General features: G+C 48.9%; 1 protein-coding gene across 2 annotated transcripts in view; it reads left to right on the top strand.

Annotated features, from left to right (window-relative positions):
* LOC133357664 (copper-transporting ATPase 2-like) overlaps positions 1–7,614 on the top strand; it is a 53,285-nt gene extending 45,671 nt beyond the window's left edge. For both annotated transcript variants that reach the window (XM_061575748.1, XM_061575747.1), the window contains exons 20-22: positions 304–421; positions 3,396–3,498; positions 4,958–7,614. In XM_061575748.1, coding sequence (XP_061431732.1) covers positions 304–421; positions 3,396–3,498; positions 4,958–5,261 — 525 coding nt within the window. In that variant the 3' untranslated portion in view covers positions 5,262–7,614. The remainder of the gene's footprint in view (positions 1–303; positions 422–3,395; positions 3,499–4,957) is intronic.
* Positions 7,615–27,940: the final 20,326 nt, after the last annotated feature.

The following is a 27,940-nucleotide window of genomic DNA, read 5'->3' as shown; positions in this document are numbered from 1 at the left end:
TCATTGTGTAGGGAATCTCATTGCGCATTTTGCAGCAATGCGAGTTTAATTCCCGTTGTGTTTTCTACCCAATGGAACGTGGAGACCGAGACCTGTTCATCGGGCCCGTTTCTGCCACCAGTAGCTGCAGCAGAGGGAGGCAAAGGGGGCCTGGGCGTGGTGCAAGCCACCCGCCCGCTTTTGTGCCATGTCCACCTTCATAGACGTTCACTAACAGCACTCGTCCCTGCGGTGTATTAGAGGCTATACGGGAGCTCTTTGTCTTTGTAGGTGTTGAGCCCCGTCCGCGTCTGTTGTGCGCAGAACGACCTGCTGGACGTCGTGGCCAGCATTCACCTCTCCAAGAAGACGGTGCGACGCATCCACATCAACTTCGTGTTCGCCCTCATCTACAACGTCGTCGGGATCCCCATTGCTGCAGGTTCCCCTCGGCGCACAGCTCACCTACCCCCCCACCCCCCCACCCCACGTGCGCAGTGCGGTACGAACACCCTAGGAGCTGTCTCCGGGACAAACGTGCCCAAGCGCTCCCTCCGCGCCCCCCTCTCTCCCGCCCATCCAGCAAGGGCTGTTAGGCCGGGCCGATTCTCGATGCAGCGGAAGGCCATTGAGCATGGCTGGCTACGTACGGTGCGAAAGTAATTCAATATACAAACAAGGCAGGACGGAGGCTTCCCTTGCGTCTCTATATATGTGATTGTGCGTTGAACTGTGCAGAGCTGCTGGTTTGCTGCCATATGTGGAACTGGTGCTCCCGGTGGAAGCTTGCCGTCCTTCCCTTTCAGCCTGTCGGCGCCCCAAAGAAGTCTTCTGTTCGAGAGTAGTGTTCCGGGTCAAACCCTTTCCTTCGTAGTGGCGGCCAAGGATTTATGCTATCGACGGGAGGGGAAGGCAAGCTCTCTTTCCCAAACGTAGTAGAGAATGAGTCCGAGTCTTGGGTGACGAGGGGAAATGTTAAACAGGGATGTGATGAGTTTTCACAGGAGTTTTCAGTTTCAGTTTTCAGTTTCATTTATTTGGTATAGCCCTGTGACCAATTGGGCTCTTGAATCGGGTGCAACTGCAACAAAAAAAAAACTAAAACATGAACAAGAAAACATCTTAAAGTGACTATGTGACAATGTGCAAACAGAAAATCCAAGAAAATACAGCAAATATTGCAGAAAAAGCACCGTACACCAACGCTGTGTTCAAAAATCCCAGTGGGATGCAAGTCAAACAACAACCACAAGACAACTTAGATTAAAGCCATCATTCTAACTCCGTACTACAACAAACAAACATGGCGTGTGTATCAGAAGGAAGCTACCCGAAGAATTGGGATTTATAGCCGAGCAGATCTTGTAAACATCCATTGATGTGAGTCGGACCCAATCTTTTTACGACCATAAAAGTGGACTTCTCATCCACGGTCAGCTGGAGGAAGAATTGTAAATTTTTGGACATTTGATCCATTGGTATGAATTAGTCGTAATTTTGTGGCCCTCCTGGTTGGAAAGTTGGGATTGTGGTCTGGGATGTGTGGACCTCGTGTGATATTTGTGCTTTTTTGTTTTGGTGCCATTTCTAAATTTGTATATTAATTTATGGTTTTTCTTGGGAGTAGTCGTCGTAGGATTTTTATTCTATTGGTGTAGTGGCTGTATATAGGATTTGGTCCTTATGTATAATTCATGTGCAGCATTATGAGATGCTATTAGGGTGAATGACGCTGAATATTAAATGAAAGTATTATTATTAACGGCCAAATTACTCAAGAAGTATCACCAATTTGTGGACACGCTCAAAGTTTCTATTCTTTATTTTCTTAGGTTTTTTCGGTAAAGTCACGTAGGTAAAAAATTAAAATTAATAAAAGTATTTTATTTTACTTTTATTAATTTTAATTTTTTTCCTACGTGACATTACCGAAAAAACCTAAGAATATGAATCCTTGCAGTCACGAAAGCTTCAAATCTAGAATTTCTAGTCTTTATTGGACAAGGCGCTCATCTGTCTGTCGCTGTCGACTAAGGATTAGATCGGTTTACCAGTGGCCAGGTTGGTGGTGTGGGATGAGACCAATGAGTGGAAGGCGTTGATTTCTTTTGTCCGTACGGAATCTCCGGGGAGGATACTGACATGGGCATTTGAGAAGGGGCCAGTGGTGGTTGCAGTGAAGCGTCCTCGACAGTCGGGGGAGTGTGCTTGTATGTAAGTGTGTATGGATATTGAACTTATTTCGGACCGTGCGTAGGCAACCATTATAATCGGAGGTGCAGTGTTGAGTTGATTGGTAGTGTTGAGTTGATTGGTAGTGTTAGTCTATGGGTAGTGTTAGTCTATGGGTAGTGTTAGTCTATGGGTAGTGTTAGTCTATGGGTAGTGTTATTCTATGGCTAGTGTTAGTCTAGGGTAGTGTTAGTCTATGGGTAGTGTTGAGTCTTAGGGTAGTGTTGAGTCTGTGGGCAGTGTTAGTCTATGAGCAGTGTTGAGTCTATGGGTAGTGTTGAGTCTATGGGCAGTGTTAGTCTATGGGCAGTGTTGAGTCTATGGGTAGTGTTAGTCTATGGGTAGTGCTGAGTCTATGGGTAGTGTTGAGTCTATGGGTAGTGTTGAGTCTATGGGTAGTGTTAGTCTATGGGTAGTGTTAGTCTGTGTGTAGTGTTGAGTCTGTGGGTAGTGTTGAGTCTGTGGGTAGTGTTGAGTCTGTGGGCAGTGTTAGTCTATGGGCAGTGTTGAGTCTATGGGTAGTGTTGAGTCTATGGGCAGTGTTAGTCTATGGGCAGTGTTGAGTCTATGGGTAGTGTTGAGTCTGTGGGTAGTGTTGAGTCTGTGGGCAGTGTTCGTCTTTGGGCAGTGTTGGGCTTATGGTGCAGTGTTGAGTCTATGGGTAGTATGTATGTTGAACTTCTTCAGGACCATACGTAGCCAACCGTGATAATCAGAAGTGAGGAGGAAGTACAATGTCAGGCCTATTGAGGCAGCACCACTACTTTGGCAACAAACGAAACACAAAAAGCTGTTCTAGAGAAGCATGAGCATTGCAGACGGCCTCGGAAGCGAATCTGAAAGTGTGTGATGTGGTGACCGTCTTTGTTCGATGGCTGAGCCAAAAGCCACTTGCTGCGTGGATGACCGGAGTTCGTGTGATGCTTTATGCCCCTTGACGAGATGAGCGAGGTATTGCGGGTCATTGAGCGCGACCTAATAACGGATTCGTTCGGCAAACGGAAGCCACCGCAGCTCGGAGAGCATCGAACGGATCCGGGCGGATCTTGCGGTTATACCCGTCAAGACACGTGCCGAAAGTTGAATGCTAAGGACGCGCAAAACACCGCGAAGCTTCGCGTGTCTGTATACCATTCCGTGCTCACTTGCCCCGCGCCTTCTGTGTCTTGTGCCGCCGTGTGCAGGGGTGTTCATGCCGGCGGGGCTAGTGCTGCAACCCTGGATGGCGGCCGCAGCGATGGCTGCCTCGTCCGTGTCTGTTGTGCTCTCGTCGCTGCTGCTCAAGAGGTGAGCTAACGCCCCGCCGTCTGTAGTGCCGTGGCCTACGTGCGTTTGGCTGGGGTACGGTTGACGGCGGCATTGGCAAACAGCTGTGAATTCAGTTTTTTTTTTTAACCTGGTAAGGCCCCACTGAGCCATACAGCTCGTTTTCAGACGCGACCTGGCCACAAATGATAGCCCAACGAGGTGGCTTATCGTCACGTGGACATTTACAGCAGCCAAATACTCGTAACGCGCGATGTTCATTCTTAATGTGGGGGGGGGGAAACCGGAGGACTCGGAGGAAATTCCACGTGAACACATGGAGAGAGAGACACGCACACTCCGAAATATATAGGCGTCAGGGTCGGGGATCGCGAGGTAGTTTACATCTGGCGACCGTGGTGCCCTGGTTACACTCGGAAATACTGCAACACCAGGCGCGTGGATAATATTGGTCGTGAAAGCCTACGACTACGTGTTAAACTAACCAACATAATATGGGAGACCTAGGTTGGGGGGGGGGGATAGTGGGGGAGAGGGAAAGCCGGGCAGGGTGGGTGGAGAGAGACGCTTTGTTAAATCGGATGGTGGGGTCTTCAGCTATCGACTCCGAGTCCTCGACCTCCCAAGGGCCGGGAATTCCAGAGCGCTGGGTGCCGTGCAGATAAAATCCCGCTGGTGACCCCGGGTTCGGAGCCCAGAGCGCCGGTGCACGCCGAGCAGGGCGCTGTCGGTGGCTCTCGGAGAATGAATGTCCTTGAATCGTTTGCGTACATCATGAGCCGAAATGTCTGGACGCGCAATCGCCGCGCGCGCGTTACGTGTTGCGGCGCGAGCAAATCTGTCTCGGCGAAGCAGGAAATGTGTGCACTGGTCGTGCTGTGGTTTCACTGTTGTGGTCCCGCATGCATCTGCGTGCATGCGTGCACGTGCGCGTGTGCGGTAGTGCAGCGGGGAGCGGTAGTGCAGCGGTTAGCGCGCTGCACTATGAACCCGGTAACCCGTGTTCAATTCCCGCTCATGGCCAACACCAGTGACGAGGATCTGAACATGGTCCTGGGCCCTCCCCTTCATTGATAATAATAGAGGTTTTCCCATTTTTTTGGCGGCAAGGCTGGAGCCTTTTTACAAGGATTAATCAATGCATATATTATCATAGTGTGTTTTTTTTTGCATTTTGACTGCAAGTATTGTGGTTAATGCAGACATGAATCCTTGTAAGGAGGTTTCAGTTTTGTTGCCAGAAGAAGGGGGAAAAACCCTATGATTACGTCTTATGGTTGTTATTGTTTGACTTGCTACACCTAATAAATGAAACTTAAAACTTGAAAAAACTTGACTCGGCCTAGGGAGTCAAAGGTCGCCAGGCGCGGTGCCGGCCACCCGCCCCCTCGTGTGCCACAGTGCCGGCCGTCACAGCTGCTCGCTGCGCAGCGCTTGCCCCAGCAGTCTGTTCAGCCGGAGGACCTTTGTCTTTTGTCAGGTACAAGAAGCCGAGCCGCCTGCGCCTGGAGGCGCAGACCCGGGGCCGCGTGCGCGAGTGCAGCCTCTCGGAGGTGAGCGTCGCCGTGGGCATGGGAGACCGCCCCGCCTGGGTGGACGGGCGCACCTCCCCCAAGCTAGGCGTCTGGGACCGCGTCAAGTTCATCAGCCAGACGTCTATCGCGTCGCTCACCGCGGACAAGCGCATGGCCGGCGGCACCGCCGCCCTCTCCGTGCAGCTGCTCGACCGGCACTCGCTGCTCGGCGACGGCAGCTCGCACCACGAATTCACGACCGACGTGTGAACGGCGCGATGGCTGGGGAATGACCGACTTCGGCCGCTGTGGCCGATCGCCGTGCTCGCCTGTGCTGGGAGAGAGCCCGTCGAGCGTGAAGCCTCCACCGCCGCCCCCTCCTTCCCCCGCACTTCCCCGGCCCTTTCCCCAGCGGTGCATCTTGTGCAATAACGTGATGGCAACCTTGAAGTCTATCGCACGCTTGCAAGACGAGGTTTTTAGCTCGAACTTTTACAATGTAAATACGCTGTTGGACTTGCCGACTTGTCGTGGTTTTATTGAAGTCACGAACGAGTTCTCGTGCGGAGGATTTTTTTTGTTTTCGCCTGAAGATTAACGTCAAAGAAAGAGGAAAGCTTCGCAGCGAGAGGCCGGTGAAAGCGAGCACGCGATGTCGCCTCCCGCGACGCTCGTTTCGTGCCACGGGAACAGAGAACCGGAACTTTCTCTTGTCTAGGACCCGTGAGACTCCGTGAAGCTTTCCTGGGTTAACAAGCATAATCAAAGTAATACTAATTAGTGTGAACGCATTCCATTCATTCATACCGACAGGGAGTGGCGTGCTCGATTGCTCTCTCTCTCTCTGTCGCTCGCTGCGCCCTGTTTAGCCTCTTCATGTAAGTTTATTTTTATTACAGTGCCTCACTCTGCACGAGGTGCATTACCTCTCGTTATACAATATTTGTATGGTTTAAAAACATGGTTATTAGTTTGTTGTCCTTTCCCCGCACCTCCGATTATCACGGTTGGCTTCGTACGGTGCGAAAGAAGTTCAACATACATCCGTACATAACATGAATGGGAGCGAGATATAAACTTGCTCCGATCTGCAGATGGGGGAAATGGCAATTTTTTTAACTTGAGTCCTTTGCATGCAAAGGGTGACCTATCGTGTAATTGATGCCGAGCGTGCAGTTATATCGGTGTAATCTGTAAGGGGGGGCAGCAGGGTGGTGGAGTGGTGGCGCAGTGGTCACGCTCGCACCTCACAGGCAGAAGGGGAGGCCAGGGTTCGATTCCCGACACGGGCGCCCTTCTGTGTGGAGATGTTCGCTCTCCCTCTGCTTTGCGTCGGTTTCCTCCAGGTTTTCTGGTTTTCTCCCACAGCTCAAAACAACATACAATGTAACTGGTATTGACCAAACATCCAGAACAATAACAAAACATACTCAGTTGGGATTACGCACAACAGCAGCAGCAGCAACATTGCCCTCCGGCCCCAACCCTGCTGCAAACACCTGGCAGGATCATCCTGAACCTTGAGACTTTCCTGGGTAAACAAGCAGTCATAGTAAAATGTGAAACTAATGCAGTTGTAAATGGTGGACAGAGAATTTAATGAATTTCAGCTTAATCAAATCGGAGGGAGTGGGGGGTGATTTCCCTCCCTGCCACCAAATAATTGTAACCGCATTGAGTCGAGTGTTTTACGCAATTTTACCAGTAATTATTTTAGTATCCATTTGCATGTATATATATTTTTTAATGAAATCAAAAACATTTTACCTAGCCATGTTGCTCAAGTGATTCGCTCGACGGTTGCCGTGATGAAGGTAGTTTTTTTTTTCTATACACGGTAAGAACGAGTCAAGATTAACCGTGGAAATGTTATTGTTATTATTTGCGCACCCTGCCTTATAGCCATGGTTTCAAGATCAAACGACAAGAGTGAGAACATTGGAAGCGATGCAAAATTTCCGAGCACTTTCGAGTGTGCAAACGAATTTAAAAAATCAACGTGTAGCATTTGCACGTTTGCCAGTGACCCGTCATCCACATAATCATATTTACTGTGGGCCGCAGCCATCGTTGGCCAATCCATCAAGCACGGTTAAACTCTCTTGGTAGATCTCAGAGGGCTCAGCGATCCACCACAAAGCCATCACCAACAATGACCCTGTTCTATACAGGGACTCCTCTACTTACGAGCAGATCTGTCCGTATGTCCAATTGCCTGTTTGGACTGCCAGTCGTAGGTTCAGCCACCGCGCAATAGATGGCGGTGGTGGCATTTACATCTGCAGAACGTGAAGAACCAGCGGCATCTACAGGAGATTATACAACGTTTAAAGTCGTTCCCGTGTGTAGTGCACATGCCGTACAACGTGTTTTTGAATCGACGGGAGTAAAGTTGGACTTACGAACCCAGATCTCTGGATCCTAACTCGCTCGAAAGTCGAAGAGCTCCCCGTGCACGATTTAGTTTACGTACCCAGGGGTCAGAAACCTGCGGCTCCGGTGTAGCGTGCGCGGCTGTTTGGCCCCTCTGCCAGGGTTCTATTCCCAACCCCCCTCTCCCCAGCTGGCAGCCGTTGTTTTAAATCTTAAACGTCATTTTACTCAACGATAATAGGCAATTTATGAGATATGACAGGCAGTGGGGTCACTATGGAGTGTCTCGGTGACGAGATGAATGTGTACAACAGTCACGAATTGGCTGTGTCGGGTGGTGGCGGGTTTAGCGACACATTTGTATTTCCGCGATCTACTAAGGGTGGGGAAAAAATCTAAATAGACGCAGTTCATTCCATCACCTATTTTGTTTATATTCAAGTCAGAATTTGTTTGTCATCTGCTGTATAACCGCCGTGTTTGTGCACACGTAACTCTGCGCGTGTGATGCGGCTCTCGAACTATTTGGCTCAGACTAAAAAAATGGCCCTTGTTGAAAGGTTGCCAATCCCCTGGTAATACCAAATACTAGCGCCATCTATTGTTCGACATTTTCTCGTTAGTGGCCATCCATAAATGACATCACTCATCTGGGGGGGGGGGGGGGGGGGGGGTCAGACATTTGTGACGATGTGTGACGAGTGGGGGGGGGGTTTGAGAAATGTGACGTCGCATCAAAATGCACAATTTTAAATAAATATAGACAACACGTTTTGCTTAATTAAATAGACTTTGTAATAAATGTTTTCTCCAACATCAAGAGTGCAGTGCCGCCACATTAAATACGCACTACATTACTACAATGACAATAGTTTAAAGTGATTTGAAGCATATTTGAGGGGGGGTCTGATTTTGTGTGACGCCGTGTGACGAAGGGGGGGGGGGAGGTAAAAAATCGTCCAAAATCGCGTGACGTCATTTATGGACGGCCCCTTAAGATATTAACTTAATTCTCGTTCGGGGCTTTTTATTTGCCATCGGTCGAAACGAGAATTGTCGTTGGCTTCACGGTGTCCGGCGTTTGACCCGGTTTGTCCCGAGACCCACAAATGTATCGTTTGCGACCGTCCCACCCATGGATCCTGATTTACGTCTTGGCCACCGCCGCTGTAGAGTTCAGTGTGGAGAGGTCTTCCATGCCACCTCTGTCTCAAACGCTGGTGGGCCCTGCAGCATCACGGGTGGGGCGTTGTGCCAGACAGAGGGAGTCACGTTTATAAAGTTTATTCCACTCCCCCTGCCTCCAATTGATCTACGCTGCTCTTCTCCAAGGGTCAACTCAGCCGGCAGACAATAAAAGCGGTGGCAGCGGCGTCTCTAAATAGAATCTAGCAGCGAGGAAAATGAGAGCATTTGGAAGATCTACCTCGTAAGCAGCAGCTGTAGCTAATTATTCGGAAAAGCTCCCCATTTCAAAATGTAAAAAAAATCCATGGCGAGTTCCGCACATTTTCTGGCGTCGGTAGAGCGCGAGCTCCGAGTGAATGGCCGCGGCGATGTCACGCTGGTAAGATGCAGCGGGCAGCGTTTGGCGCGGTGAAGTGTTTGTGAGCCGCAGCGAACGCCGTGTGCGACGGGATCGGGTCGATCGGCGGAGCGATCGCTCTCCGCTCGCCGCCGTGCGCCCTTGCGTCGTGTGTCCATCTCCCTCTCGGCGATTACCGTGCCAACTACCTCTTCCGCTATGTCCGGCGTTCTGGATGGTGTTTCGTTTTATTGTCTTTTTATTGCTTAAACAATCGAATGCTTTAAAGTGCAATTGATGTACACGTTATTCTGGGGGGGGGGGGGGGGGGGGGTGGCGTGTCATGAGACCATGAGAGTGTGACGGTAGTTACCTCCTTACTATGAACTGCTCGCGGACCTGCGAAAGATGTCGCTGCCTCTTTAATGCCCCCCCTTGGGTGTTCACTCGAAATAGGTCTCGTGACGATTTGAACCAGGCCTTTGAAGAAAAATGTATCCATCATCTCTGGGTACTTGGACCATTGGTATTTTTTTATGGGGGTGGGGTGGGGGGGGGTCTCCAAGTGAAATGCTAAAATCAACTTCACACAGATTGCAGTGTATTTTTATAGTGATCACGATTGAACGATTGTTGCCCACGGGGCCACCGACGTACCACGGATGTCTCGATAAACTCACGCGCGGGAGAATGTGTTGCCGCAGCTACTGGGCTCGTTGCAAACGGAGTGCCGTCAAATGCGCAGTTCGTAATATTCGAGGTAACGCTGCATCACGGGAACGGGTCCGTTCGGCGTCAAGAATGTGCAGCGGCGAGTTCCGTTGCTTGTAAATTAGCGTAGGGACGATGTGAAAGGTGTCAAAAATCACGGTTTCGGTGCATCCTGTTACTACTTGCAGTAATTGTCGTGTTGTGCTTTCTGTAAATGCACGCCGTGCTGGTTTGTCCTTCCATAAGACTTTTTTTTGGGGGGGGGGGGGGGGGTTAGATCGTGTAAATATAAATGTGCTGTTAAACCCGCCATCACCCGAGTTACGACGTTTCGCCGGTGATTACGTGACAAACTTTACCGATTGGCTGTGTCGGGTGGTGGTGGCGGGTTTAACGGGACATTTTTATTCACGCGATCTCACCCAAAGCAAACTCTATTGCGGATAATATCGGTCGCGAAAGCGCTACGTGTGTTTTAACTGGTTTGCTCTTCTCTGCGTAATGGTGATCGAAACACGTGTGCAGTCACGACCTTGAATGGCCTGCATTGAATGGATCGACAAGTATTAACTGTTACCAATTGTACTCTTTAACCCGTGACTGGCACTGCATTAGGGTACTGTAAAAGGCACTGTGGTTTGAACATCGTTGTTTTAATTACTGAAATTGTAATTTGTTCAAAATCAACGTTTTTGGGTTTACATCGCGTTATTTATAAATGTGTCGTGACCCTCCACCACCCGACACGGCCAATCAGTAAAAAAGTGTCACGTTGACAAAAGACAAAATAGTTCACTACTTTAGCCCCCACCGGTTTGTTGAAGAGTGAATCCACAAAATTAAAAAAAATGTATGTTATGGATGAAAAAAAATGTTGTGAATTCATAATTTTTTTTTATGTTGTGGATTCACTCTTCAACACACCGGTGGGCTAAAGCAGTGAACTATTTTGTCTTTTGTCAACGTGACACTTTTTTATTGATTGGCCGTGTCGGGTGGTGGAGGGTTACGACACATTTATAAATAACGCGATCTAAACCCAAAAACGTTGATTATGCATAATATTGGTCGCGAAAGCCTGCTACGTGTTAAACTGATTGTAATTTGTGTCGATGTGGGCAATTTAAATAACACAACAGCAGGACGATACGTCCCACTTCATGTATCTGTGTCTATAGACGTGAGAGATTAGAAGTTTTCTTTACACAACCCATTAACCGCACGGGCTTCTGGGAGTGAATCGTTTCAGCGGCGATGATTCAGTTCCATACAAGCACACATCCCTGGACCATTTTCGGCATGCAATGTCTCATCAGCAGTCAGGCGTGCTTGGGATTAACGGTGATGAACTGGCAGATGTTAAATACAAGGACCCTCTCTTTACGGATTTTATGAGTCCCTAGTCTGACGAAAAATCATACGATACTTATATCAAAACAATCAGTACCGTCGTGGAGAATATAGATAATGTAATAAGTAGAGTATATTATTTCGTTCATTTTGCCATGTCACTGATCCAAAGGGAATAATCCATTTTAGGGCATGGGCTAGGTGTCTGTTAGGTTTGGGCCCTGCACCAACTTAATGACCCTTGGACACCACCCAAAATCAAAATCCTTGGCGGCATGAATCACCACGGTGGCTATGAGATGTTAACTACCTCGCCTGGTATACAGGAGGTCGTGGGTTCGATCTTGACCCTGATGCCTGCTGCATATTTGGTATCCGGGTCCTTCGGTTTTTCCCTCCACATTTAGAATCAACGTGCATTTTAAAAGTATTTTCCTGCTATAAATTTCCGCACAATGATTAGCCGCTTCTATGAGCTTTCATTTGTGATAGCCAGTTCGCTTCTGAAAATTAGTTATATAGTAGATCAGTGGGCCTTGTCTTTTTAAATGTTTTATAGTTTTACCATCGCAGTGTGCCCCCCCCCCTCCAGGCACAATGGCTCGACTGGCCACACCACCCGTAAAGAGCTGGAGCCAAATGCGATTTGGATAAAACTACAACCGCCGCTGAAGTTCGTATTTTTCATTATTAAAAGCATAAACAATCATAATACAAATAACACTTCACTTTTGTAAAGTGCCACCCTCTATAACCACCCTCTAAAAGTTTGAACATTTCCCCATAGCTCCCCCCCCCCCCCCCCATTGCTGTGCCCGAGCCTGTTCTTCAATTGTAAACGCCTTTTGCAGCACTTTACTGTTGTGTATAGCCCGGCAATGTCACCAAAGGCACTGAAAGAAGTGTGTTTTAGCACTTGTGAACCCATGGCTTTTCCGTGTGAACCATTCTCTATTTTGCGACGCAAATTAATATGATGTACTCAGATTTAGATGTCATCGTTGCTTCCTGCCCACAGCGTTTCTGCAGAAAATCCCATGAATGTTTGTTACAGTTAGTATAATTGCTTAACGGTAGTAAAAAAAAAGATTTTTCAATCGCTTAAAAAGGAATTCTATTCAGCCGATTCGCAAAGCGCTGGGCGTTGTGCAGCAGCGATCGTGCTGCGTTCACAGCCGAGACTTTGCGACGGTGCATACGTTTTATGCGACCTGACATTCGACTTGCAGCCAGTCTCTGCCCACGCCTCTCCATTATCCCTTACTAAAGCGGTCGCTGCTGGGATTGGTGGTGTATTTGAATGGCACGGCGATGAAGGTCTGACCAAGCGTTTTATTTTCCAAATCCACTCGTGGCTTTTGACGATTGCCGGCTTTTCAATCGGTGTACAAGCCACAGCGGTGCGATTGTGGCCATGCAACCAAAACTTTGGAGCACTCATTCAACAGAGAAGGGACAGCAGAACGACACCAACTCTCTCTCCTGAAGGCTCTCTCTCGTGGTGGCTTACAGACCTAAGACATTGGCGTTTAGCTGCCGAACATATCGCCATCGCGCGCAAGAATAGACCGCGTGCGAGAGTGGTAGGCTTGCCTATATTGATATTTACATTGAAATGCATTCATAATACGAATGACACTTTCATTTTATATAGTGTCATTCATGCTCATCGCATCCCATTAATCCTGTTGCCCGTGGAAAAGTCGGCCGCAATGCACCCCATCTCCTCGGATCTGAAGATCTCAGCAGGTTTGAGCCTGGACAAGCGCTTTGATGGGCCACCACCGCCGCACGTGAAGCGTGTTAGGTGTTATAGGCTGCTGCGTTGGGGGGCGGGGCGGCTACGTTGTGGGAAACGGTGCGGTCGAGTTGAGTAAATTCTATTGCTTTCCTCCATTGCAGCAGAGTTCAATTGAACCATTGTTCAGTGCAGTACTTTGCAAGTTGAGAAAATGTATTTTGTAAAGGGCTAATATTCAAAATCTATTTATTGATACTAGAGAAATCCGATGAGCTATGAAGCTAATTTTTTCACACATGTCCAGGAGATGTGGCAGTAAGAACTGTAAAGCTCCATCTCTCTCAGCAGTATAATACAATGGGATCTTGCTTTCGTTAAATGTGTGTTTCTCATCTTCTGCTCAATTGCAAAGTGCATACGATTTTTCTGGATTTGTGATGAGTTGTGATTACTTGATTAGAATCTGCCTTCCAAAGCACTGTTAGAAACTTTATAAGAGATTAAAAAGCAACTTAACAAGAACCATATTGCCTGGTGTAACGTTCACCCTTCCCGATGTAACAGTCCAGATAGGTAAAGTTCACAGTTTGGAACGTGACAAAAATGCACGCCGTGGTTACTAAAATCTGCATCTTGATGTCACTTTGCATTTTGAGGAGAAACAAAAAAAAGCTAAGGTATATCACAATTGTTGTACCAATCACAGGTCGAATACAACGTTTAAAATGTTACACAACATTTGCCAAGCCTTTGCTGTTTTTGAAGAAACGGTCGCTCTGATATAGTACGTATGCATGTGTTGAACATCTGACGCACCGTGCATGGCCAACTGCTCTCCAATCGGTGTATGCTTGATAGAAATCTAATCTCAGTGGCCTTGGATGGGGACTTGTTGGTTACAGGGGCATCATCAACACTGGCAATGTATATGATCAAGAATTAACTGTTGTGCGAAATAAATTCAACATGCATAATTATATTTGCACGGTTGGCTACGTATGGTGCGAAATAAGTTCAACATATGAGAATAGGTTTTCCCCTTTTTTCTGGCAACAAAACAGGTGTTAAGATGTTAAAACACCAAACTTAAACCTTTTACATGGAATCATGTCTGCGTTAACCACAATGCTTGTGGTCAGACCGCAAGCAAAAAAACACTGATAATATATGCATTGTCCTTGAAACTGATTGGTCCACACCAGAGACAGCTTTCTTTCAAGCCTAGTCTCAAACGTTGTTAGACCAGAGGACGCCAAAAGGCGCACAGCTCAAGTTCAACATACACACGTGCAATAGCACGGTTGGCTACGTACGGTGCGAAAGAAGTTCATCACGTACATAAGCGTAGTGTATTTAACGGTGACACACACTTGATCTTGGAGGCAATACGTTCATTCGACAACCCCAACAGGGTAACTGCATAACGCACCACGACCGTTAACGAGACCCCAACAGGGTAACTACATAATGCACCACGACCGTTAACGAGACCCCAACAGGGTAACTACATAATGCACCACGACCGTTAACGAGACTCCAACAGGGTAACTACATAACGCACCACGACCGGTAACTTGACCCCAACAGGGTAACTACATAACGCACAACGACCGTTAACTTGACCCCAACAGGGTAACTACATAACGCACCACCACAGTTAACTAGACCCCAACAGGTTAACTACATAACGCACCACGACCGTTAACGAGACCCCAACAGGGTAACTACATAACGCACCACGACAGTTAACGAGACCCCAACATGGTAACTACATAACACACCACGACCGTTAACTAGACCCCAACAGGGTAACTACATAACGCACCACGACCGTTAACGAGACCCCAACAGGGTAACTACATAACGCACCACGACCGTTAACGAGACCCCAACAGGGTAACTACATAACGCACCACGACCGTTAACGAGACCCCAACAGGTTAACTACATAACGCACCACGACAGTTAACTAGACCCCAACAGGTTAACTACATAACGCACCACGACCGTTAACGAGACCCCAACAGGGTAACTACATAACACACCACGACATTTAACTAGACCCCAACAGGGTAACTACATAACACACCACGACCGTTAACTAGACCCCAACAGGGTAACTACATAACGCACCACGACCGTTAACTAGACCCCAACAGGTTAACTACATAACCGGGTCAGGCCAGTCACATACGACCTGACCCACGGTGACGTCCGAAGAACGAGGAGCCGTCGCACGGCGGACTAATTCTAAGAAGACAGCCGCTATCGCTCTCGGGACCTCCCTTTTATGTCTCGAGCACGTGGCCTCGCCCCGCCTTTGGCCACGCCCTCTTCTGGCTCTCGCCGGAAGGTTCTCGACCAAGCATCACGTGTCCCTGGTGCCCCTTTTGGGCCCCCTCGCTACCCTGTCCCGGTCACGTGCCCTCTCGGGTTCATCAGACTGTCACGTCCTTACTTGCCCTCTCTCTCAGACCGTCACAAGAACTTGTGGCCCCTAGGGCCCGCTTGCATGCTATACCCACACTGGTGCCAGAGAGAGGTTCAAGGCGCACAGTTCAACTCTTGTGACAGTAGCTGGCGCTAAACATCATAGTAACTCCAGTTATGTCACTACATATTTTCAGGGTGCTTCAAAAAAACGTTAACACTTATATGGGACTATCGTTTTAAATGGAAAAACAACGGTTAATACTACACTGTGACATGATAACAAATGTCATGTTGATAGCTTCAAAAAGTTAGTCTCCACTTGCTTGCCATCGTTGTCAAAACACGCGCCTGGAATATTCTCCAGGTGGTCCCCAGAGCCCAGAGGGCACATTTCTCGTGGTATCGTTACACATTCTCAGAAGTGTTAACATGTTTTTGAAGCACCCTCTGCACATTACATCCGCATTGGTTTCCAAACTCTCGAGTCTCACGAGCCTCATGTTCGCTGCACGCGTTGGGAGCGTCCGAGTAGCCACTCGCGCGAGCTCGTGCCATGCCGCGCCGGGGGGTGCGATTGAGCCAGTCGAGACGGGCAAAAGGGGGTCAACAATTGAGGGTCACGGCCGCTGTGGAAAGCCGCAATTGGGGGGGGGGCAAGGGGGGAACACCCTGGCAGGGATGTGTGTCCACCAAGTCTGTAGCCATGGAGTCAACATTGGGGGGAACCAAATTTTCCAGGGGGTCCCAATCCAAAAAAAAAATCTAAATTTGAAAACTCATTTCCTGACTAAAATATAAAAAAAATTCACTAACAAATAGGAGTGACATTTTATTTATTTTTTACAATAATGTCTAATAGTGTATTGTATTACATTGCTCTGTTTTTTTTTTTCTTTTTTCACCTGCTCTTGTTTCATTGTAAGTAATGGATGGCAGAGATTAGGGATTAATAAAGTACAACAATAACCACAATCATATAAACAGAAATCTATTTTATAGCAGTATATTGGGGGGGTGTGTCCCCCCCCCCCCCCCCAATATATTATGATTACGGCCTTGGTGTCCACGAGCGAAGCGGTGGAAAATAAGAAAACGAATCCCGGTTGGGTGTCTGTCACTGCGAATAATGCGCCGTTTTTTTCAGAAGGAAGTTCAGTAAAAAAAAGTGTTTTATCCAAAACCGTAATCCGCTTTTAAACTGTACACGCCATCGTGCAGCAATGATCACGCGCGCTTTCGTGTGTGGGATTTACATTTATTTTGTTTACTGTACAAGCAAAGCAAACCTTTAAATGAAGTTCAGTTTCATTTATTTGTTATAGCCCTGTGAGCCATTCGGCTCTTGAATCGGGGGCAACCGCAACAAACAAAAACATGAACAAGAAACATCTTAAAGTGGCTACGCGCAAACAGAAAAATCCATGAAAAAACAGCAAAGTCTTCCAGAAAAAGCACCGCACATCAATGCTGTGTGCAAAAATCCCAGTGGGATGCAAGTCAAACAATAATAACGATAAGACAATTTAGATTAAAGTGATGCCATCACATCTACCCCCCTATTTAAGGAACGAAACAGGAGGATTTCTCCACAAAATCTGGTTGTCCCCTGATGAAGCTAGTTGTAATTACTCACGAAACGTCGTACTCGGATTGTAAATGTTGTGGCTTTGCTCTGCAACACAACCGGCGTGCTGTATTAGTAACGAATTGGCCATGTTCTGTTTACGTGACAAACCTTACTAATTGGCTGTGTCGGGTGGTGGCGGGTTTAACGAGACATTTACATATTTACGAAATCGTAACCCCCCCAAAAAACCTGTATCATGGAAGAGGGAGGCTGCCATTTGAAAAGAATAATCGTACCGCATATTGATGTGCGGTCAGCCCAAGGCCGTAATTATAATAGATATTGGAGGGTACACCTGCCCCCCATTAATCAAATATGCTCAAAATGCCCCCCCCCCCAATATACTGGCTATACAAATATTTTTTAAAATAAAAATTGCGATGCTATGTAAATAAAAACAATAATTTGCTAAACCGTGGCTACAATATCTGGACGTGTCTTCATATAAATCAATGCATGGATTTCTGTTTATATGATTGTGGTTATGGTTGTACTTTATTAATCCATAATCTCTGCCATTACATACAATGAAGCAAGAAAAGGTAAAAAAGTAAAAACAGATCAATGTAATACAATACACTATTAGACATTATTGTAAAAAATAAAATAAAAGTCCATCCCATGTGTTAGTGAATTTTTTTTTATATTTTAGGCAGGAAATGGCACGAAATTCGTTTTCAAATTTAGATTTTTTTCCTGGGTTGGGGACCCCAGAACCCCTTGAAGATTTGCCCCCCCCCCCCCCCCCCCCACCAATGTTGACTCCATAGCTACGGCCTTGGGTCAGCCTATGGCTATTCCAACCCCAAATGTGGCGCATCGTTATCCACACGTGATGCTCGCCGAGCGGTGCAGAAAGTGGCTTGGGTGGGGACGGTATTTTTGGTTACAGCGGCGTAATCAAACACGGGCAATTTGCGTTATCGAGAACGAACCCTTGTGGCGAATCACTCTACAGCAGCAGCGGCCAACCGGCCTCTCCCGAGCCGCATGACCCTCTTTAATCCACCGCATGCGTCTCTCTCCAAGGGGCATAACGTGAAACCCTATGGGGCTGTCCATAAATGACGTCACGCGATTTTGGACGATTTTGGACGATTTTGAACCCCCCCCCCCCTCGTCACACGGCGTCACAAAAAGTCAGACCCCCCTCAAATATGACGTTACAAAGCTCTGCCTCCCCCAAATAAAACATGCTTCAAATCGCTTTAAACTATTGTCATTGTAGTGCGTATTTAATGTGGCGCTGCACTCTGTTGTAGGAGAAAACATTTATTAAAAAGTCTATTTAATTAAGTAGAACGTGTTGTCTATATTTATTTAAAGTTGCGCATTTTGATGTGACGTCACATTTCTCAAACACCCCCCCCCCCCCTCGTCACACATCGTCACAAATCTCTGACCCCCCCCCCCCCCAGGTGCGTCACGTCATTTATGGACTGCCCCTATCACGTAAGCTAAGGATAATGAATGCCTCCCGTGCTGTGCCGAAAACTGTCATTGGATGCACACTTGGTTCTTTGCAGAACTTGTGGTGAATTTTTGGCTCTTTGGTCTGTGACACGTTGGCCACCCCTGCTCAACTCTCTTCCAGTTCTACGCGACGGCTGACACTTGTCGCACGTCCACTGCGGAATTGTTGCACGCGGGCGACCTGATCTGCGTCAAGTCGTGGGGGTTTGACAGCCCCGCGTCGGTGCCACGTGGCATGCGTCAGGGCCCAGAGAGAAGCTGGTGGAGGGGGTGAGTGGTTGTCAGGGTCTAGAGCTACAGAGAGAAGCTGATGGAGGGGGTGAGTGGTCGTCATGGTCGAGAGCTACAGAGAGAAGCTGGTGGAGGGGGTGAGTGGTTGTCAGTGCTCAGAGCTGCAGAGGGAAGCTGGTGGAGGGGTGAGTGGTTGTCAGGGCTCAGAGCTGCAGAGGGAAGCTGGTGGAGGGGGTGAGTGGTTGTCAGTGCTCAGAGCTACAGAGGGAAGCTGGTGGAGGGGGTGAGTGGTTGTCAGTGCTCAGAGCTACAGAGGGAAGCTGGTGGAGGGGGTGAGTGGTTGTCAGTGCTCAGAGCTACAGATAGAAGCTGATGGAGGGGTGAGTGGTTGTCAGGGACCAGAGCTACAGGGGGAAGCTGGTGGAGGGGGTGAGTGGTTGTCAGGGACCAAAGCTACAGAGAGAAGCTGATGGAGGGGGTGATTGGTTGTAATGGACCAGAGCTACAGAGAGAAGCTGGTGGAGGGGGTGAGTGGTTGTCAGGGACCAGAGCTACAGATAGAAGCTGGTGGAGGGGTGAGTGGTTGTCAGACACCAGAGCTACAGATAGAAGCTGGTGGAGGGGGTGAGTGGTTGTCAGGGTCCAGAGCTACAGAGAGAAGCTGGTGGAGGGGGTGAGTGGTTGTCAGGGACCAGAGCTACAGAGAGAAGCTGGTGGAGGGGTGAGTGGTTGTCAGGGACCAGAGCTACAGAGAGAAGCTGGTGGAGGGGGGTGAGTGGTTGTCAGTTTCCAGAGCTACAGAGAGAAGCTGGTGGAGGGGTGAGTGGTTGTAAGGGACCAGAGCTACAGAGGGAAGCTGGTGGAGGGGGTGAGTGGTTGTCAGGGACCAGAGCTACAGAGAGAAGCTGATGGAGGAGGTGAGTGGTTGTCAGGGTCCAGAGCTACAGAGAGAAGCTGATGGAGGGGGTGAGTGGTTGTTAAGGACCAGAGCTACAGAGAGAAGCTGGTGGAGGGGAGTGAGTGGTTGTCAGGGACCAGAGCTACAGAGAGAAGCTGGTGAAGGGAGTGAGTGGTTGTCAGGATCCAGAGCTACAGAGAGAAGCTGGTGAAGGGGGTGAGTGGTTGTCAGGGACCAGAGCTACAGAGAGAAGCTGATGGAGGGGGAGAGTGGTTGTCAGGGACCAGAGCTGCAGAGAGAAGCTGGTGGAGGAGGTGAGTGGTTGTCAGGGCTCAAAGCTACAGAGAGAAGCTGGTGGAGGGGGTGAGTGGTTGTCAGGGACCAGAGCTACAGAGAGAAGCTGATGGAGGAGGTGAGTGGTTGTCAGGGTCCAGAGCTACAGAGAGAAGCTGGTGGAGGGGGTTTGTGGTTGTCAGGGTCCAGAGCTACAGAGAGAAGCTGGTGGAGGGGGTTTGTGGTTGTCAGGGACCAGAGCTACAGAGAGAAGCTGGTGGAGGGGGTTTGTGGTTGTCAGGGTCCAGAGCTACAGAGAGAAGCTGGTGGAGGGGGTGAGTGGTTGTCAGGGACCAGAGCTACAGAGAGAAGCTGGTGGAGGGGGTGAGTGGTTGTCAAGGACCAGAGCTACAGAGAGAAGCTGGTGGAGGGGGTGAGTGGTTGTCAATGACCAGAGCTACAGAGGGAAGCTGGTGGAGCGGGTGAGTGGTTGTCAGGGACCAGAGCTACAGAGAGAAGCTGGTGGAGGTGGTGAGTGGTTGTCAGGGCTCAGAGCTACAGAGAGAAGCTGGTGGAGGGGGTTAGTGGTTGTCAGAGACCAGAGCTACAGAGGGAAGCTGGTGGAGGTGGTGAGTGGTTGTCAGACACCAGAGCTACAGATAGAAGCTGGTGGAGGGGGTGAGTGGTTGTCAGGGTCCAGAGCTACAGAGAGAAGCTGGTGGAGGGGGTGAGTGGTTGTCAGGGACCAGAGCTACAGAGAGAAGCTGGTGGAGGGGTGAGTGGTTGTCAGGGACCAGAGCTACAGAGAGAAGCTGGTGGAGGGGGGTGAGTGGTTGTCAGTTTCCAGAGCTACAGAGAGAAGCTGGTGGAGGGGTGAGTGGTTGTCAGGGACCAGAGCTACAGAGGGAAGCTGGTGGAGGGGGTGAGTGGTTGTCAGGGACCAGAGCTACAGAGAGAAGCTGATGGAGGAGGTGAGTGGTTGTCAGGGTCCAGAGCTACAGAGAGAAGCTGATGGAGGGGGTGAGTGGTTGTTAAGGACCAGAGCTACAGAGAGAAGCTGGTGGAGGGGGGTGAGTGGTTGTCAGGGACCAGAGCTACAGAGAGAAGCTGGTGAAGGGAGTGAGTGGTTGTCAGGATCCAGAGCTACAGAGAGAAGCTGGTGAAGGGGGTGAGTGGTTGTCAGGGACCAGAGCTACAGAGAGAAGCTGATGGAGGGGGTGAGTGGTTGTCAGGGACCAGAGCTGCAGAGAGAAGCTGGTGGAGGAGGTGAGTGGTTGTCAGGGCTCAAAGCTACAGAGAGAAGCTGGTGGAGGGGGTGAGTGGTTGTCAGGGACCAGAGCTACAGAGAGAAGCTGATGGAGGAGGTGAGTGGTTGTCAGGGTCCAGAGCTACAGAGAGAAGCTGGTGGAGGGGGTTTGTGGTTGTCAGGGTCCAGAGCTACAGAGAGAAGCTGGTGGAGGGGGTTTGTGGTTGTCAGGGACCAGAGCTACAGAGAGAAGCTGGTGGAGGGGGTTTGTGGTTGTCAGGGTCCAGAGCTACAGAGAGAAGCTGGTGGAGGGGGTGAGTGGTTGTCAGGGACCAGAGCTACAGAGAGAAGCTGGTGGAGTGGGTGAGTGGTTGTCAAGGACCAGAGCTACAGAGAGAAGCTGGTGGAGGGGGTGAGTGGTTGTCAATGACCAGAGCTACAGAGGGAAGCTGGTGGAGTGGGTGAGTGGTTGTCAGGGACCAGAGCTACAGAGAGAAGCTGGTGGAGGTGGTGAGTGGTTGTCAGGGCTCAGAGCTACAGAGAGAAGCTGGTGGAGGGGGTTAGTGGTTGTCAGAGACCAGAGCTACAGAGGGAAGCTGGTGGAGGTGGTGAGTGGTTGTCAGAGACCAGATCTACAGAGAGAAGCTGGTGGAGGTGGTGAGTGGTTGTCAGGGCTCAGAGCTACAGAGAGATGCTGGTGGAGGGGGGTGAGTGGTTGTCAGGGACCAGATCTACAGAGAGAAGCTGGTGGAGGTGGTGAGTGGTTGTCAGGGTCCAGAGCTACAGAGAGAAGCTGGTGGAGGGGGTTTGTGGTTGTCAGGGTCCAGAGCTACAGAGAGAAGCTGGTGGAGGGGGTTTGTGGTTGTCAGGGACCAGAGCTACAGAGAGAAGCTGGTGGAGGGGGTTTGTGGTTGTCAGGGTCCAGAGCTACAGAGAGAAGCTGGTGGAGGGGGTGAGTGGTTGTCAGGGACCAGAGCTACAGAGAGAAGCTGGTGGAGTGGGTGAGTGGTTGTCAAGGACCAGAGCTACAGAGAGAAGCTGGTGGAGGGGGTGAGTGGTTGTCAATGACCAGAGCTACAGAGGGAAGCTGGTGGAGGGGTGAGTGGTTGTCAGGGACCAGAGCTACAGAGGGAAGCTGGTGGAGGGGGTGAGTGGTTGTCAGGGACCAGAGCTACAGAGAGAAGCTGATGGAGGAGGTGAGTGGTTGTCAGGGTCCAGAGCTACAGAGAGAAGCTGATGGAGGGGGTGAGTGGTTGTTAAGGACCAGAGCTACAGAGAGAAGCTGGTGGAGGGGGGTGAGTGGTTGTCAGGGACCAGAGCTACAGAGAGAAGCTGGTGAAGGGAGTGAGTGGTTGTCCGGATCCAGAGCTACAGAGAGAAGCTGGTGAAGGGGGTGAGTGGTTGTCAGGGACCAGAGCTACAGAGAGAAGCTGATGGAGGGGGTGAGTGGTTGTCAGGGACCAGAGCTGCAGAGAGAAGCTGGTGGAGGAGGTGAGTGGTTGTCAGGGCTCAAAGCTACAGAGAGAAGCTGGTGGAGGGGGTGAGTGGTTGTCAGGGACCAGAGCTACAGAGAGAAGCTGATGGAGGAGGTGAGTGGTTGTCAGGGTCCAGAGCTACAGAGAGAAGCTGGTGGAGGGGGTTTGTGGTTGTCAGGGTCCAGAGCTACAGAGAGAAGCTGGTGGAGGGGGTTTGTGGTTGTCAGGGACCAGAGCTACAGAGAGAAGCTGGTGGAGGGGGTTTGTGGTTGTCAGGGTCCAGAGCTACAGAGAGAAGCTGGTGGAGGGGGTGAGTGGTTGTCAGGGACCAGAGCTACAGAGAGAAGCTGGTGGAGTGGGTGAGTGGTTGTCAAGGACCAGAGCTACAGAGAGAAGCTGGTGGAGGGGGTGAGTGGTTGTCAATGACCAGAGCTACAGAGGGAAGCTGGTGGAGCGGGTGAGTGGTTGTCAGGGACCAGAGCTACAGAGAGAAGCTGGTGGAGGTGGTGAGTGGTTGTCAGGGCTCAGAGCTACAGAGAGAAGCTGGTGGAGGGGGTTAGTGGTTGTCAGAGACCAGAGCTACAGAGGGAAGCTGGTGGAGGTGGTGAGTGGTTGTCAGAGACCAGATCTACAGAGAGAAGCTGGTGGAGGTGGTGAGTGGTTGTCAGGGCTCAGAGCTACAGAGAGATGCTGGTGGAGGGGGGTGAGTGGTTGTCAGGGACCAGATCTACAGAGAGAAGCTGGTGGAGGTGGTGAGTGGTTGTCAGGGCTCAGAGCTACGGAGAGATGCTGGTGGAGGGGGGTGAGTGGTTGTCAGGGACCAGAGCTACAGAGAGAAGCTGGTGGAGGGGGTGAGTGGTTGTCAGGGACCAGAGCTACAGAGAGAAGCTGGTGGAGGTGGGTGAGTGGTTGTCAGGGACCAGAGATACAGAGAGAAGCTGGTGGAGGCGGTGAGTGGTTGTCAGGGACCAGAGCTACAGAGAGAAGCTGATGGAGGGGGTGAGTGGTTGTCAGGGTCGAGAGCTACAGAGAGAAGCTGGTGGAGGGGGTGAGTGGTTGTCAGGGACCAGCTCACTCTGCAAATCCCTTGGGTCGACCTCCGTGTCGTCATAGTCGCCGTATGTTCACCGCTGCTCTGAAGAATAAGTTGGTCAACAGGCCAAAACCACGTGATCACGCTTCTGTGAGTCGCAATGCTCGCGCTCAATGCGAAGTCAAAACACGATTGGCAGTTTTTAAATCCTTTATATTAAGTTCGCTTGCTTGCTTAGGACCGTGCAAATCTTTCGGTCGTTTTTTAACCCACTTCCCGTGATCCAATCGAGCTGACATTTTCCACACAGACTCGTTGTGCGTGACAATTAATGTTCGTGAAAATTCTTTTTTCTTAAATTTTACACTTTTTAGGACAAAAATATGATATTTAATTACCAATTGCTTAATGGTGCAATGCAATCATCTGACCCATAGGTGGCAGCCATCTCAAGCCAGAGGACGAGAGGACTCTAGCTGCCACGCATATAAAAGATTTATAGTGAAAAACTTTATTTTTACGGGTTATACTTATTTAAATCAAGGTGAATGCAATTGCACCCAGCATCACGTTTGGTTCTCCGTGTAAGTTGATGGCATCATTCATTTTGTGGGGGGCACTTGCTTGCTTTGTTCGGAAGTGTGCAGCACACAGTGGGCATTGCAAAACCAACGATCCCCCGTATAGTCTTGAACAGGCTTTTTTGGTGGCAAGTTGCTGTTACGGCACACGAGGGGGTGGAGTGTCCAGCACCACGCCCGGCCGCCTTTGTCTCCCCAGTGGCGATGTGCGTACACACGCACGAGGGCAAATGCTGCTGAGCGAACACAGACACACAATCTCTTTCAATTCTTTCACTTGCTCTTTCTCAAAAGTCTACACAGCATCCACTCTCTCTCTCCTTTTTTTCTTACGATCAGAGCAAACAAGAAGATGCTCGGTGTAGTCGGCACTTTGGTTCGTTCATCGTTTAGTTTTTTTGTATGCTTTGCTTTATGTAACCCCCCCCTGCCATTACCTCCCATGGCCACTAGTCCACTCGGACTGCAGGCTGACTCCCCTGTCATTACCTCCCATGGCCACCAGTCCCTTTTCACTCTCAACTTATACCCCTGCCATTACCTCCCGTGGCCACTAGTCCATTCGCACTGGAGGCTGACACCCCTGTTATTACCTCCTGTGGCCACTAGTCCATTCGCACTGGAGGCTGACACCCCTGCCATTACCTCCTGTGGCCACTAGTCCACTCGCACTGCATGCTGACTCCCCTGTAATTACCTCCCGTAGCCACCAGTTCCTTCTCACTCACAACTTATACCCCTGCCATTACCTCCCGTGGCCACTAGTCCACTCGCACTGTAGGCTTACTCCCCTGTAATTACCTCCCGTGGCCACTAGTCCACTCGCACTGCATGCTGACTCCCCTGTAATTACCTCCCGTAGCCACCAGTTCCTTCTCACTCACAACTTATACCCCTGTAATTACCTCCCGTGGCCACTAGTCCACTCACACTGCAGGCTGACACCCCTGTCATTACCTCCCATGGCCACCAGTCCCATCTCACTCACAACTTATACCCCTGCCATTACCTCCCGTGGCCACTAGTCCATTCGGACTGTAGGCTGACTCCCCTGTTATTACGTCCCGTAGCCACCAGTTCCCTCTCATTCACAACTTATACCCCTGCCATTACCTCCCGTGGCCACTAGTCCACTCGCACTGCAGGCTGACTCCCCTGCCATTACCTCCCGTGGCCACTAGTCCACTCGCACTGTAGGCTGACTCCCCTGTCATTACCTCCCGTGGCCACTAGTCCATTTGCATTGTCGGCTGACTCCCCTGTCATTACACATTTGTGGATACACTTACATTTTTCGATCATCCGACTGCGATATGAAACATTGCGGTGAAGCCGCAAACGTGTCGGTGTATTTATATCGCCAAATAGCCGTGCGTAGCTTATGCTCATTCTCATATACATATTTTAAGCCGTTAATACGGACCATTTTATTTATTAGTGGAGGCATTTTTCAAAAGTGTCATATATTGCTTTCTGTGTAAAGTAAGGCGTTGCATTCTGAACGTGTGTGTCTATTTTCTGTCATACAGTCCAGGACAATACAGTTATTTCCCCGTCCCTCTCTCTCTCTTGATACATTAGCAATGAATTATTAATGTCAGGAAAGTCGTGGCCAGGTGCCTAAGAGGGCTCGTAACAAATCAAACAATCAGCTTCACTTGCCGTTTTTCCTTCTTCCCCTTGAAACACTCGCTTATTTTACCTCGCTTACACAAATTCCTCACCCTCCTTTCCTTCTCGTTAACACCGTGATCCCCTTTTCCCAACTTCCCCTACCCATTCATCACACTCACTCCAGCATCATCATCATCAACCGCTCGCTGTCACTTTCACCATCTTTTATTTCACGAATCCTCGTCAACTTATCTTATCAATCACAACTTCTACTGTAAACATAGCTAATTATTTGGTACGCGCCTGAGTCAAGACGCGAAAATGTAAAATAATATGTTGCCCCAACTGGGACTTGATGAGATTCTTCTTCCAAACCAAAATATGATTATCCCCAAAGACTTTCCCTGCTCAGCCTGGAGTTCTGTTCACAGTCTTCTCGGTGACTTATAACCGCACGAGGAGTTGTGTGTGTGTGTATATACCAGTGTGTTTCAAAAAGCAGTACTGCTTTGAAATTGGGTCGATTTCAAAGCAGTACTGGTTTGAAATTGGGTCCATCTTTTTGCAACACCCTGGATATTAAAACGTGGGTTGTTCACAATTTGGATGGTACAATTCATATGAAAACGGATTTGGCCAGGAAGTATAAAAAGCTGATCAAAGTGTTTTTTGCTTTGCTAATGGTACAAGTTCTTAAAAGCTCAGTGTATTGGTTCCCATGAATCGTGAAATGTGCTCATTAACTGAAGAAAAATCGTATTCAGTCATTGGCCCCACCTACACCGTATCTTTCACTCAAAACTGCTCTAGAGGAGTTGTACACCCCGAGTTGCCACTGCTATTCAGTGGCCTAAAATCAAATGTTTTCGTTCCGGATGACCGCTGCAACGTATGATCTTGTGTTTAAAGGTGCATTTGAAATATTTTGATACTCCTACTGATGCTCCTGCTGTTGTGGAGTGACTCATGCAGCCAGCTATGGCTATAGGGTTTTGTGGTACATGTTGTTTGTGTTGTTTATTGTGAAATTTCGGTCAGAGTTCCTATGATCACTGTTACATTGCTTATGGCTTTATTTTGGTGATTTCGAAAACGTTTTTTGGTTCGGCCATGTCTGTTTGTTGTAGTACGGAGTTAGACTGATGGCTTTAATCTAAGTTGTCTTGTGGTTGTTGTCGTTTGACTTGCACCCCACTGGGATTTTTGCACACAGCGTTGGTGTACGATGCTTTTTTTCTGGAAGACTTTGCAGTTTTTTCCTGGATGTTTCTGTTTGCGCATAGTCACTTTAAGATGTTTTCTTGTTCATGTTTTAGTTTTTTGTTTGTTGCGGTTGCACTCGATTCAAGAGCCGAATGGCTCACAGGGCTATACCAAATACATGAAACTGAAACTGAATCCGCAAGACTACGGGACGTTACATATAATCAATGAAATATTCATAAGCAATTAAGTATTTTTTTAAAGTTGCTTCAACTATTATTTGTATGACTGTTTAATGAGGTACAGAGAATTGTATGTTATTATGTTTTATTTTTATTATTTTATTATTTCCCTTCTACGTGACTTTACCGAAAGAACCAAGAAGATGCCTGTAAACATGTTTGTTCCCTCCCCCTGTCTCTGTTGGTGTTGGTTACATGGCGTGTCTAGTTCATCATCATCATCAAAAACACGTGCTCACAATGGAGCAAATTGTTTCGGCCGCATCACCAGGCCCTGGAAAAAGACACGGTTCGCGTCGCCCTTGCTTCTTACCTTAATGCTGCTTTGCTCGGGGAAACGAACTTCTGATTCTGACACCATGCGTGTGATTTCAGTGTCATTAACTGGGGTCAATGTTCGACCTCACAGCCTGCACGGGGAATACTTCGTCAGCCCAAAAGCACGGACTTAGAGGACTGAACGCAAGCTTCTCAAGACATCCAAACCAAAAAAAAACTCGACGCTTTAGTCACAAACATTGTGGCCTTCAAGGAAAATAAATATATAATAGGTGACGTTGCGCGCATGTGCTATGAATAAGGGTCATTGGCCGAAACGTCGCCTATGATATACGTTTCCTTGTAAGGCCATGGTGTTATTGACGTATGTGTTGGGTTTTGTTTGTGGATTGTAACTCGTGCACCGCTGAAAATGCTGCAACGGCATCACCAGATAATTAGTTTGAATTATCAGACACCGGTTTGGTCCCGTCACCACGTAGCGTTGTAACCACTAAAACATCCCTCATCAGATATTTCCTATGTTTGAAACTAAGCCGTAATTATAATATATTTTTTCAGGACATACACATCCCCCCAACATTCAAATATGCTCAAAATGTCCCCCCCCCCCAATATATCGCTATAAAATCGATTTCTGT

This window comes from Lethenteron reissneri, chromosome 59, assembly GCF_015708825.2.
Source record: "Lethenteron reissneri isolate LAM-NWPU_2019-01 chromosome 59, ASM1570882v1, whole genome shotgun sequence".
In the NCBI taxonomy this organism is placed as follows: domain Eukaryota; kingdom Metazoa; phylum Chordata; class Hyperoartia; order Petromyzontiformes; family Petromyzontidae; genus Lethenteron; species Lethenteron reissneri.
The sequence above is the reverse complement of the archived record's forward strand: the minus strand, read 5'-3'. Positions and strand labels throughout refer to the sequence as shown.